The sequence below is a fragment of the Zootoca vivipara genome, chromosome 2 (genome assembly GCF_965207765.1).
Source record: "Zootoca vivipara chromosome 2, rZooViv2.hap1.1, whole genome shotgun sequence".
NCBI classification, from domain to species: Eukaryota; Metazoa; Chordata; class Lepidosauria; order Squamata; family Lacertidae; genus Zootoca; species Zootoca vivipara.
The window spans coordinates 55,538,558-55,553,099 of NC_142584.1; the positions used below are offsets into that span (position 1 = coordinate 55,538,558).

The window sequence follows — 14,542 nt, forward strand, 5'->3', positions numbered from 1 at the left end:
GAGTCCATTTTATAGCAAGCCTTTCTAAGGAAAGAGACAGCACAGGAACTGCACTCTGGCTTCATTCCGCTTGCAAGCATTATGAAGAGTGCAGTAGATTAATATTTAATTGTTTATTTGGTGCTGCAAAGACTCTGCTGCCTCATACTGCATGTACCCAGCTACTTATGGGTAATGTGTGGTAGCAAGGTAGCAGCTGTCTTCCCTGTTCAAAATAACACAAGGTTTTGTGGGGGAGGGGTTAATCCACACAATGTCTTCCTTAAAAATAGTCTTTAAAGGGAATGCTGTAAAATAAATTTTGTTTTGAGGCAGATATGCCATTGATATCAACCCTTCAAATGCCCACATCAGAAGATAATTTAAAAACATCAGAGTCCTGGTGGTGACACCCTAAAGATTAGCAAATGTATTGTGGCATAAGCTGCTTTGGGCAAGAGCCCACTTTATCAGATGTAACTTGTGAAAGCTTTTGTCACAATACATCTGATCTGATAATCTGTTTAAAACACAGATGACACGACAATTTTGAAATAGTATATTGCTATGGAATACTATAAAGGCCAAGTAGAACAGGATTTTATAAAACTAATCTAAGAATATGCAAATATTAATTCAATTTAATATTTCTAATATTGTGTAGCATGTGTAGGTATAGAAATCAAGCACAGAATGAAGCTAATATCACCTGTACCACTTACAGTACAATCCTATCAGTATCTATTGAGAAATAAAAGTCACTGCATTCAAAGGCATTTACTCCTAGGTAAGTGTGTTCTGCACTGCTCCTGCCAACCTAGCAGTTCGAAAGCACATCAAAGTGCAAGTAGATAAATAGGTACCACTCCGGCGGGAAGGTAAATGGCGTTTCCGTGTGCTGCTCTGGTTCGCCAGAAGCGGTTTAGTCGTGCTGGCCACATGACCCGGAAGCTGTCTGTGGACAAACGGCGGCTCCCTCAGCCAATAATGCGAGATGAGCACGCAACACCAGAGTCGGTCACGACTGGACCTAATGGTCAGGGGTCTCTTTACCTTTACCTTTAAGTGTGTTTAGGATTGCAGCTTTGATGTTATAACAGAAGGATCATGGTAACACTCATCCTAGATCTTTCTACAAGGAAGGGCTGTAACTCAGTGGTAGAGCATCTGCTTTACATGCACAAGATCCCAGGTCCGATCCCTTGCATCACCAGGTAAGGCTGGTCCACATCCCCTGTCTAAAATCCTTAACTACTGCCTGTCATTGTAGACAACAGTGAGCCAGTGTCAGGGCTTGCACATAACTATGTTAAGAGCATCGGAAGAGGCTTGAGAAATGTGGGACAGAGAGATATAACTCAATTTTGCTTGCCTTGCACTGGATGTTCATGTAACTTTTGCCATTATGACAGCTTAAACCCAAGTTGAGGGGATCCAGCTGAAAAAAAAAAAGCATTTAAAGCTTTTGCTTCCACAGCTCATGACTCATTGTTGCCACAACTGATTAAGATGCTTTGGCTGCCATGGCTGGTAAATTCTAAACTACTACTCGCCCTTAGTTAGAAGACAGCAGAACCTCTTGTTCTCTCAGTTCCTCATCTCTTCCCTCTTGGCCACGTGTCTCCCCCCACATCTTCTCTACCTTCGGTCTCACACTTCTCTTTCTCCTCAATCCACCCCTCACATTTGTGAGCATCCCCTTCCCACCCCTCCTCCCTAACACACGCGCTCCTGCGGCGAGCTTTCACCGCCTTAGATAGCATACCTGCCTTAAATTATTCCTCCAGCAGCACATTCCGTTTTCTAAAATGAAAATAGTCCAGTCCAAGTGACCAAAATGTTTCCAAACTTGGCACGCCTTCTATCCAAACCTACATTAATCATGAGCGAATTTTAATATTACTCAACATTAATGCAGCTGCTTAACATGGAAAGAACTACTATTCTTACAGTAAAGAGCACTAAGCACTTTCTTAAGAGAAAGTTGCGGCGATTTTCCTATATGCGTGCATCAGCCATAAGCACGGCTAGGCAGGAGCAAGTCCCATCAAGTTTGATGTGTTTACTCTCCCTGGCAACTGGGTTTAGGAGAGCCCTCTTACCGGCTCTCCTCTTGCTTATATTTTGCAGTCATTTAAGCTTTCAACTGAATGCTCGCGGGCTTCACTTTTCCCGTTTCATTGCAATTCGACTCCACTGTTTACATTTCTCTCTGTGTGTGTGTTTTTATATGGGGGCTAACATTTCATGGTGTGTGTGTGTGGGGGGGTGTTTTATATGGGGGCTAACATTTCGTGGGGTGTGTGTGTGTGTGTGTGTGTGTGTGTGTGTGTGTGTGTGTGTGTGTGTGTGTTGAGCTTATGCCACAACAATACCGCACCGGTTCGCCTTCGAAGCTCTGCGGGGCTCTTTGTGGGCCCACGTCTCTCCCTCATTCCTCTTCTTCCGCCTCAGAACAGGCGGCACCTCTGCCGCGGCCGAGCCAGGCCCTGAGCGGCTCCCCCGGCTAGCGGCCCCTTCCTCTGAGGCGTCCGCCTGCCGCTCCCTTCCTCCTCCTCCTCCTCCTCCTCACAGACCAGCCGCCTCCCCTCCCCCTCCCCTCCCGTCGGCCTCTGCCTCTCCTGCTCGTTCCCGCGGCGCGTTGGCCCAGACCAGGAGCGCGCACGTCGCCGCCACGGCTCCCTGCAGCTGCTCTGGCCCGGCTCTCGCGGCCCGCTCCGTCGTCTCAGCTTCTCCCCCGCCGGTCTCTCTCTCTCTTTCTCTGTGAGGAAGGAAGCCGGCGGCGGCGGGGAGGGGCCCCAGCGCCCCGCGACGCGTCCTTCAGACGACAACGACCGACGACGACGACAACCCTCGTCGAGCTCGCGGACCGAGCGACCAACTGCCGCCGCCTTGTCCCCTCCCCTCCCCCTCAGCCCTGCCAAGAATCCCTCAGGTAGGAGCCGCCCCGGGCCTGCGAGTGCCGCCCGCTTCTCTCCTGTTCTCCGGCGCGCAAGATGGAGCCTCACCCAGCTGGCTCCAAAGAAAGGAAGGAAGGAGAGCGCCTTTCTCTCTCCTGACGCCTTTCGGGCGCAGTTCTTGGGCGGCGGAAGGCAGCACCCCTGTGCCTCCCTCCTCCTTGCACCCCGGGGTGCCCGTGGGGTTTGGTGGGGTGGCACCATTTCCTCCGCCGCTTCTACCCCCCCCCCCGTTTCTGTATCAAATTGTACAATTAGGTGGGTGGAATTGAGGGACCCTTTTTTCGCTGGGTGCCTAGAGAATAGACACCCAGACGGGGCAGCAATAGGTTCAACTAGACTGGACAGCCTCCCCCCCTTTCCTCCCCTCCATGTAGGCGAGACGGGGGTGGGTGGCTTGGTCTGCAACGCACACACGCACACGCACGGGGCGCTTCCTCCACCTTATTTCATTTGTTCTCTTCAGAGGCCCTCACAAAATTAAAACTACGACTTTTTGTGGTGGTTGAAGCCGTCTAAATTTGCAACATCGCCACAGGCACCCTTGGTTGTGCCGTCACATCAATATAACTAAATTGAAACAAAAAACTGAATGCTAAAAAACCTAGGGGGGGGGGGGACGGAGGGAAGCCTCTCCTCTCCTCTCCTTCTGCCTATCATCCAAGAGTGAACAAAAGGGTGTAGGTGAGAGAGCATATTAAAGGGTAACTTATTTAACTAGCCGGAGTAAGGCAGATGCGGAGTCTTTTGGCCCAAGTGGAATGAGGGAAAAGGTTATCATTCCCATGCCCCAAGACCTATTTAATTTCCTCCAGGGCTGATAATGAGGCACCATCTAATACAGACACAGAACGACTGTGTCTTCTGTATGAATGTCCCAGGAAGGACAATTATGCTCCAGTATGGGGTTGGAGGGGAAAGCAGGGATAAACTTCTGTCAGTCTGCCCTCTATGACTCAACTGCTATGGTCACTCAGTAGCAGGGAAAGATATACATTTTGTGGTTTTTTATAACAGTATCTCTCTAGAATTTGTTTACAGGTAGGTAGCCGTGTTGGTCTGAGTCGAAGCAAAATAAAAAAATTCCTTCAGTAGCACCTTAAAGACCAACTAAGTTTATATTTTGGTATGAGCTTTCGTGTGCATACACACTTCTTCAGATACCAATAATACATTTGCATCTGCCATCCCTCCTATGCTGCAGTGAGAAGAAGTGTGTATGCACACGAAAGCTCATACCAAAATATAAACTTAGTTGGTCTTTAAGGTGCTACTGAAGGAATTTTTTTATTTTGCTTCTCTAGAATTTGTCTTGTTAAGTGTCCTATTAGTTAACAAAGACACTTTGGGCTGTTCTCTTTGTGTGTGATTTCTTGTTTATATCTAACCAACTACAGTACATGTTTAATGAAAAGTTCTACCTGTCTCTGTATTTTGTACATATGTGTAAGCATACCTTTAATATATGGGATTGATAAATATTTGCATTGCTAGTTACTTAAATATTATATTGATTAGTGCTACCCACATGTATTAAGACCTGCTGCTTAAGTGCATCTCATTTAGACCATTACATGTATAGCATTAGTGTGTGCTTTAGAATTGTTTTATGGGATCTAAGTTTATGCTTGTAAACATTTAAAATGCAATCCTAACCCCAATCTGTATATCTGGATGGGAGTAGGAGCCAACACATATTCCCGTACACTGTTGTCTACACTTGCAGGGTATCTGGTACTTCTGGTGCTACAGAGTATCTCACTGCAGCATAGGAGGGATGGCAGATGCAAATGTATTATTGGTGATTGATCTGCTGGAGGTGTTTGGGGTGGAACTGGAGTAACAAGGATCCTCTGTATCCTAAGCTGGTCCACTTCGCAGAGAGGGGTCCAAATTGGGCGTTTCTGCTGCACCAGTCTGCAGCAAAAATTGTGATTTCAATCTCCCCATCTTCCAATCTAGCCGATGCAAGTAGGAGGGCTTTGGAGACACCAGTGGTTCTATCAATCCATTTTGCCCTGCTGTTTTCCATCCAGAGGTAGGATTGCTCCCTTAGGCTGCAATCCTATACACACTTATCTGGAAGTAGGTCCCAAATTCTTGTGTAGTTCACTTTTGATTGCACTATTATTATTGTCATGGATTTAGCTTGTACATATTTTAAGGTTAGATGTTAATTTTATGGTAGATGTTTAGGAGAAGTCTTTCTATTCATGCAGATATAAGAAAGTTTGTTGAACATCTTATGTTTCAGCACAGTCTTTGCAAAACTAGTGAAGAGCATGGTAAAGTACAGTCTCTAGCATGTTTCAGAGTTCTTCTGCTATTGATAGTGTCTTCATTTGCATCTTCAGATTTTTATTTGGAGGATAGAATTAGACATTTGAGCATATGTCAAGATCCCAGTGAAAGCTATTAAATTTGCCTAAGAATGTACATCAGACTGATTTTATCTTCAATACCCATTACAACATGAGAATTCCAGTTGCAATGTTTTTTGTTTAATGGTAAAAGCCAGAAATGCAGCATGCCAACTGTCGTCCCCCCCAATTAGGAGTGAAGTTGATTAGGCCAGAAGATATCTGCTTGCACAAATGCTCTCTCTATTAGAGGAGTTCCTGTGAGAACACAGCAGGCTCCTGGGGTGCTTATGCACCGGACTTCTTTGGTGGGAACCATTTTCATCAATCTCTCTCCTGAATGAACAGGAATGATGGGAATTGCAGTCCATGCTCTTGAAGGGCCAAAGACTTTCCATTCCTGACCTAAGACATGTTTTGTGGCCACATGGGGTAGCACCCTCTGGCTCTGATCAGTGCCCGGATAGAAAATAACCTGTATCCTCCTCTCTGAGTAATGGAAGAAAGGCAGGATACTAGATGTTATAATTGTTTTATAATAATGCCTGTTCTGCTCTTTGCTACAGGAACTGCAAATAGCAGCATACCGGTACAAACTTACTGTGACAAGGTGGAAGAGTTCTATCCTTGACCAGATAACAATTTTAGGATTGATAATAGAGTTGTTACCGGATTAAAGAGATAACAATTCATTAATTGTACGAGTCTTTGTCAGTTAACAGAGTACACTTGCATAAGGTAAAAACAATAGAATGGAAACAAGATGAGTAATTTCTGTGTTGTTAGTGCATACTCACATATGTGTACTTTATAAGAGACATTCCTATGTTACTTGAAAGGGGGAACACCTTTTAAAGTACTTGTTATTTGCAGTTTTATGACTTTTATAAAATATTTTGCTTAAAGATATGCTGTTTGATTAATCCAGGTAACTTCTTCGGCCAACTAACAGTGCAATCCTATATGTACCTACGGTACTTGGAAGTAAGTCCCATTGACTTATTTGCAGTTTCCTTCCAAATAAATGAATTAAGTGGGGAAAATAATATATTAATAAGATATGACATAAAAGATTGCACTGTAAAAGTTGTTAAAACTGATTAAACATTGTAGCTTCTTTATTTAATCATGTATGGCCTGCCACTTTGTTAAATTAATGTTCAATTCAAGATACTGAACCTGATTCACTGCTGCTTCTTATCAGTAGCATAAAGCAAATAGTAGCATAAAGCCAATCTAACATTTTCATTGTTTGGGATATTTTTAACTAGAGGACGTTGCATATACACCTTTCCTTCTATTAATAGCCTGTATAACTTTCTCCTGTATCCATCTCTTTCCCCCGTTTGTCCCTGCAACAATTAATTGTTTATCCACAAAGAATAGTAGAATAATTGCATCATCCCCTAGTCCTATGTGAGGACCTAGTTCAAAGCACTGATTTTAATCTTTAAAGTCTTTAATTGCTTTGGAGCAGGATAACTGAAAGATCACATTTTCTCACATACACCTATCTGAACAGTGAGATCCCCTTCAGAGGCCTGCTTCAGTTGCCCTTGCCAAGTGAAGTAAGACAGTGGCTACCAGGTGTTTTTTGTGCTGGCTCCTCAACTGTTCAATGCCCTTCCTAGAGAGGATCAACTGGCACCTTCTTTATGGCCATTCTAGGACTATGTGTTGCCCTTAGCAACCAGCACCAAAACAAACACTGTGAAATAAAGTGTTTTATACTAAACCACTCTTGAGTGTTGTGAATTTTTTCAGTAACTTGATTTCATTATTTTTTCTGGATATTTAATAGCAAGTTGTTATATATTTTTGTTACATTTTATTTTATCATTTTTGTGAACCACCCATAATTCAATGTTTTAAGTGGCATTAAATTATTAAAGTAAATAATAATGGTGGTGATGATGATGGAATATACATGGTGTCCTCACATGCTTCTGGCTAAAAGTAAAACATTGGAAGTGTGCCTGCTGTACACCATGACTGCATGCAAGACAAATTCCCTACTTGGAAGTTATATATAATATGTATTTATAATACATACATTCTGCTTTGTCATGTATATACTTGGCAGGAAGCATTGATAGATGCCAGCTTCCTATGGTGTGTATTACACAGCATGTATTGTTTGTTTGTTTGTTTATTTTATTTATACCCCGCCCATCTGGATGGGTTTCTGGGCAGCTCCCAACAAAACACTAAAAACAAAAGAAAGCTTCAAACATTAAAAACTTCCCTAAACAGGGCTGCCTTCAGATGTCTTCTAAAAGTCAGATAGTTGTTTATTTCCTTGACATCCGGTTGGAGGACGTTCCACAGGGTGGGTGCCACTACCGAGAAGGCCCTCTGCCTGGTTCCCTGTAACCTCACTTCTTGCAGGGAGGGAACTGCCAGAAGGCCCTTGGTGCTGGACCTCAATGTCTGAGGTGAATTATGGGGGTGGAGACCGCTACTTCAGGTATACTGAATGACCAGGTGCATATGGGATTCGTGCAACTCCTTACTTTGAACTCATTTCAGCATAGGAAGCTTGTTGTACAGCACCACATGAGAAGCTATCTAAAGGTAAAGGGACCTCTGGCCATTAGGTCCAGTCATGACCGACTCTGGGGTTGCGGCGCTCATCTCGCATTATTGGCCAAGGGAGCCATACAACTTCCAAGTCATGTGGCCAGCATGACAAAGCCGCTTCTGGCGAACCAGAGCAGCACACGGAAACTCCATTTAGCTTCCCACTGTAGCAGTACCTATTTATCTACTTGCACTTTGACGTGCTTTTGAACTGCTTGGTTGGCAGGAGCTGGGACCGAGCAACGGGAGCTCACCCTGTCAAGCCAGTATATAAGTGGCCTTGATCAATCTACATTACAACAAAGACACTGGCATAGCTGCTGCTGAGGTTAGTGGAGAAATCCTCCACAGACAGTGCGGACTCCAGTGAGCTCCATGACACTTTGAGGATAGATGATCCTAAATGGTCACATTGACAAGGTAATAATAAAAGGGCTTGTGCTTCAAATGGTTGATAATTGTTTCCTAATTGGATGACCTCTTGTTAAGACACTGTATTTCAACACCACTTTGAAGGCCAGATTACATGTTGGAAATTGATTGTGGCAGAGAAATCGCAGCAGTCCAGAATTCACTGCAGACATTCTACTCTTAAAATCAGTTTCCAGATGCACAATATAAACTGTATTAAAACCGTTACCCTCAATTTATGGCAAGGCTGTGTGGCCAAAGTAATGTGCTACCATTTGTGCAAACACTTTCTGGTCTTTATTTTTCCAGGAGCTAATCACAAAGCAACAAATAAATATTGACTCCCAGGTAAGGGAGATAAAATAGAGGTTGTGTGAAATAGGTATTGTTAGAAGTTAATGATAATTTAATTAAGAAGTAAGATATAGATAGAATATAAAAGGATAAGATGTAAAAGATAGAGAAACAAGATAATATTAAATTAATAATTAGAAATTATATAAGATTTAGAGTTTACTACAGATGATATGTAAAGAATCGCAGAAGGAGGAGGAATGAGGAAGCCAATAGATTAGAAATAAGGGTTATAAGTTAGAATTTTTGTTTTTAAATTTTTTGTATTTTTTGTGTTTTGTATTTTCTTTTTGTGTTTTGTATTTTGTATGTTTTTGTTGTTTTAAAATCTTTAATAAATACATTTTAAATAAATAAATAAATATTGATTCCTAGTTAGCACTTCTGAATAGTGCTTCTAAAATGACACAGATATTAAAAGTAAGGCTCTGATTTTGTATCTACTATTGACAGTCTGCTTTTGAGAAAAGACTATAAAAGGAGCCACAAGAGAGTATGCAAAATGTGAAGTATTTTGTCAGAGAAGCTAACATAAGCTGAGCATGGGGGTGGGGAAGTGGGGAGACAAATTATTTTTGGAACGGTTTAATTTTATTATTTATATTCACGCACACACACATGTTAAACAATGGAGTACCACAATAAAATGTCTATGTCCTTTTAAATGTGTTTGTTGGAAGGGAGATTATTGGTTTATTCTTGTTCTTGTTTTTATTATGTATTATGTGTTCTCATTTTGTATCTTTATGTTGTGAACTGCCCGTGATCTTCAGATGAAGGGCAGTATACAAATTTAAGAAATAGAAATAAAATAAAATGTCAGCATACACCTACTGGAATGGCTTTTTCAATTTTTGGTCATGTCAGATATACCTGAAAAGAACTAAGAAGAAGAATATGAAAAAATACAGTCAGTGGAACCCTAATCTATCTATACATAATAGCCTCTGAAACATCATTTTTTATGCTTCTGTAAGTTTTATCATTATGAAACCAATAAAAATTAATTTAAAAAGAAACTTTGGGTTCACTGTGATTTTTTTAAAGCACCAATCAGTGCAGTGCTGAAACTCTGTGTAAGATTTATTTGTGCTAAATCAATGATTAATGCAAAAATGTAAAATTAGCAGAAACCCATGCTGTAGTATATTGATAGTGTTTTGGAGTAGTATTTGATTAATGAGTCTGTTGATACTCAAGATGTCTTGTTTAGATGTTGGTTTGTGCCCTGTGCTGATTCGTCTAATTTTGGAGGGCATTGTAAATATTTCCCTGCTGAATGCTACCTTATTTTTTTTACATCTCTCCCTCTCTCTTTCTTTCTCTCTCTCTCTCTTGGTAGAAAATGATGCATCCTGTTGCCAGCGGTAACTCCCCTTTCTGTGGGCCTGGGAAGAGTTCTTGCCTTAATGATGACAACGTGACACCCACTGATCAGTTTGATTTGTATTCCACACAACAAACCAAGTATAGCCACACAGTCAGCCACAAGCCAATACCATGCCAGAGACAAGATGCGTTAAATGATCCACATTTGCAGACCACAAGTGGCAGGAGTATAGAGACGAAAGATGATATAAAGAAAAAGAAAAACCTCAACAGATCTGGTAAACGTGGAAGACCTTCGGGGACCACCAAATCAGCGGGCTACAGAACGAGCACAGGTAGACCGCTGGGGACCACCAAAGCAGCTGGATTTAAGACGAGTCCAGGTAGACCCTTGGGTACAACTAAAGCTGCAGGATACAAAGTCAGCCCAGGGAGACCTCCAGGTAGCATTAAAGCTCTATCACGGCTTGCAAATCTAAGTTATACTTGTAGCAGCGCAGCATTTCCCTATGCTGTGGTACATAACAGAGGAGTGCATGCTGCTGGTGAAACAAGTAGCAAAATCAAGCAACCCACTGAGTGAAAAACGAGGAATTAAGTAACATTTCCTCAGTAATTCTTTTTAAATTATCTGAGTTGTGGCATGTTTTTTTCACTTCTTTTGTAACGTTTCCATAACTTACTTTCCTACATTTTATTTTTCTAAAGATGTCATATCATAATCACTTAATGTTTCTTACATTTACAAGTGGACTCCTCAATGGTGCCCTTGTCTATTTCCAGAAAATAATTACTAATATTCTAAGTGTCAAAGTTATTGTCTGGCCATTTTAGTTATGTGGTTAGCAAATCAACTAGCAGAATTCTGCATCCTAGATTATTTATAGTCCAATTAAAGACTTGGTCAACAAGTAACCAGAATAAATTAATAGAAACCAATTATTCAGGACAGCTTAACCAGGAATAGTTCTGTAAAGTTTGCAGTGTATGTGTCTCTTTTTTCTTTTTCTTTTTGTTAATAGGAGAAAGTAGAAAAAGAACTAAATTTTCCACAATGGCTGGAACTTAACACGGACCTCAATATTTGTAGATACTTCAAAATTTCAAAACTATATTTTTTAAAAAGTGGTCATTCCAGGCAGTCATTGCATTAAAGTGCTATCAGTTTCAAGTAATCCAAACATTAAAAAAAAATACTGTGTAGCACCTGATATATATCCAAAGTGCTATTTTTCCATTAAAGTATGGTAGCTCTCCTGCATATGCTAACTGTTGGACACTGACTTACAATTTATAAAAGCCTAAGACTACACATACCAAATCAAAAAGAATTAAATATTTGAAATATTTTATAATTTAACTTCTAAAAAGTGCTATCAAATATGCAAATAATGTACAGGTGTAGTAAAAGTTGTGGCTGAGATTCTGCACATTTGTGTGCTCATAAATCCAGCCCATTTTAGTGACATTTGGCATACACAGATATATGTGAGATTTGCCCTGTGTTCTCAGATCTGTCAATAAATTACACATTTTAAGTGACTGCAATATCTGCATAGATGGCAGCAATTTTTTAGGATTTCAAATATTTGGTGTGGTTGAAAATTATACCTTTCAGATAGATACCGGTAATCTTGTCATGTTTAATAATTTTGCCAGTGGAAGTCTTATTTATCACACATACTGTAGCTAAGAGGGCGTATATCTACCAAAGGATGACATTTCATGGATCATAATTGGAAATGATACAGTTGATGCACAAGCAAGTTGCAATTTGATGTGTTTATAGACCCCAAATATATAACAAACTATTGGAATACATCTATGCATGGAGGTGCAGAACTATACATACATTTTGACATTTTGTGCACCTAAAATAAACGTTCTGCATTGAATTGGGTATGTGTTGTTATTTTTTAAAATGTGTATGTGTGAGAGAGAGACAATGTATAATACACACATTACGTTGTAACTGAATAAACTCTCAATATTGAATATATTCCAAATATTTCTTTAGAACTAAAGCTATTCTGAAAATAAGTTTACATATAGTTATAGATTAAAATTTTAAATTTGTATCTTCAAATACGCAAGAGAGAGGTTATAGATAAATATTTGCAAATTCATGGGGACAGACTTCTTTCAGGTTAATTAGAGAGATGAAAATGAACAGTATTGATTCTTTTCCTTTGTAAGATAAATATTGTGGCCTGCTGACATTTTGATGACAACTCTGATTTTAGTAATGACAACTTAAGAAATGGATGTCATTTCATGCCTTTTTTATCAGGAAAAAAGCAGCAAGCCTTCAGGTGTTCCAGTGATGCCTAACTCATAATGAGCTGGACTTTATCCTGTATTTTATAATAGGTGTGTTGAATTGTTTTGGGGGGACTTTGTATGCACTGGCAACCTTGAACCTCAACAGTACTGGAAGGCTCTTTAGTCATTAAACAAATGGCAGCTAAATGCTGGTAAAATAATTTTTTGCTGAAGCTATGAAGTCCATTATATATTTCCTCAAGAAACTTCGGAATATGAAACTCTTATTAATTTTCCCCACAGTGGTGCAACTTCTGACACACACAGTGCTAATGTGAGCTAGTTCACCCTCAGGACATATATTGTGTTGGCTGTTTTGTTAGATGGTGTGTTTTTTTTCCAACCCAGAGGCTGCTTCAGACCCTTTCTGAACTCTCTCTAGGAAAGCAGCTGAATGTAAAAACTACAAGAACGGCACACCTTCCTGGCAAGGAGCAAGTTGCATGTCACCAATGTACCTTTGAGTAACTCTACTTACCTCCTCCTGTTTTTTAAAGTTACCCTTTTATTTCTCACGTGTGCATCTCCTCAATGGTGTCGTGCAGTGTGTGGGGAGACAACGCAGATGCATTATTGCTCTAGTATAATGAATTTTGTATTCGCGTATGCTGAGAAAATAATGAACTCATCTAAGCAATTTATGTTCATTTATAGTGCTTATTAATTATATCCTATGGAAAACTTACCCATTAAAATAACTTAATATTGTAAGTTGGGAGGGGGGGCAGAAAAACCCTCTTTCATTTCTCTAAAGGGCAGTTTAACGCCTGGATTTGTTAATGAGGCCAGAAAAACACTGTTGGGCATTTCTTGATTCCAGTTCATTTTATCCTCTACTGCGGTTTACAAGTGCCATGCTGTGGGGGGAAACAGAAGTCAAGAACTTGAGATGTTTGAATGGTATATTCAAATATTTTTGCTACTCCTGTATATAATCTCCAGAATACATTGTGTTTTTCTTTTTTTGTAACACTGTCTCTTGTCATGACAAACACTGAAACAGCATGTTAATTCCTATACTTTGATATTATTGGAGAGGGGGAGGAGGAATGTCCCTTTCTCCTTGTAGTATTAATACATAATTTGTAAAGCAAATTGATAATTTTATATTATATACATTAATTCTGCTCTTCATAAGCTAGGATTGTTGATGTGTATTGGCACTGTTCAAAAAATCTACATGTCAAACTTGTGTTCACTTTTCTTTTGATTTAAAAATAGCCTTTTTCACCTTTTGATAAAGCAATTAGCATTAAGAGAGATCTATACTACAGCCGCTATTTTAAACACTTACAGAAATTGCTGTTCACTTTCTGGTGAAATTTACTTAAACCGTAGAACCAAATAATTTTACTTCTATTTTTGAAGTCTTGCACTGGATATTTTCAAAATCTTTACATACACACATACACACACACTGCTGTAAGTTTAATTAGGGGCTAGCTATTGTGAAGGTGGCATTTTTTTAAAAGACAGGTACCGTAATTTTCTTAAATGCATCCAGGTTCTTTCATGTTTTGCAGGTTTTGAGGATAGAACTTCCTGATCAGGACTCATCTGGCATTTTTGTTTTACAGTGATCCATTTCAATTATGTTTTGAAGTTGTTTTTGGTCTTAGGACAAACCCAGCAAGTGAGGATAATGCATAAGGGATGAGATATTCCCTGATCTACAATGCAGAAGGCAGTTAATATCAGAGCATTAACTTTTGCCTTCTTTTGAAAGACAGAGTAGTAGTAGAGATAACTTTACAGCTATTTCCTAAGTTGTCATTTTGGTTTTTATTACTGTATGTATAGAGCAGCATCAATCAATTTATTAAATACAAAACAGTTTCTTGTAATCAAAGTTCTTGGATTCCACTTATATTCACATTATGTTTTATTATTATACATATATTTAACATAGTTCAAACATTATTATACATGTAATAAAATACTATGGCGGCCTTTCCTTCTGATTTTCTCCCAGATAGATAAATCTAGGTTCTGCGATGTGTAATCTATTTCATCTTGAAAGTTATAGTAATTTTATGAAATTTTCAGAAATCTGCTTAAATGGGCCATTTTAAGATTCTCATCTTCCACTGTTTGCTTTTCTGATGGGATGGGTTATTTTGGTGGAAACAGTTGCTCATTAATTATCACCCTGTCTTCTGCTGTAAAAAGTCTGATTAGATACTGTGTATGTTCTTATGTCCATGAACTTCAGCTACTCGTGTGCAATTGTCTGTATGGGAATGGAGTAGT

General features: G+C 39.9%; 1 protein-coding gene across 2 annotated transcripts; it reads left to right on the forward strand.

Annotated features, from left to right (window-relative positions):
* The first annotated feature begins 2,627 nt into the window (after positions 1–2,627).
* C2H5orf24 (chromosome 2 C5orf24 homolog) lies at positions 2,628–12,450 on the forward strand. 2 transcript variants are annotated; one of them, XM_088661922.1, is made up of 3 exons: positions 2,628–2,914; positions 9,984–10,413; positions 12,261–12,450. In XM_088661922.1, the coding sequence occupies exons 2-3, from the start codon at positions 9,987–9,989 to the stop codon at positions 12,299–12,301; spliced, it is 468 nt and encodes a 155-aa protein (XP_088518048.1). In that variant the 5' UTR covers positions 2,628–2,914; positions 9,984–9,986; the 3' UTR covers positions 12,302–12,450. The 2 variants fall into 2 exon arrangements, with proteins under 2 accessions (XP_088518048.1, XP_034961364.3); XM_035105473.3 differs by lacking the exon at positions 12,261–12,450 and having other exon boundaries at positions 9,984–11,865.
* Positions 12,451–14,542: the final 2,092 nt, after the last annotated feature.

Coding starts and splice junctions, on each gene's coding strand:
- C2H5orf24 (XM_035105473.3), top strand. CDS start 9,987: ATGATGCATCCTGTTGCCAGCGGTAACTCCCCTTTCTGTGGGCCTGGG.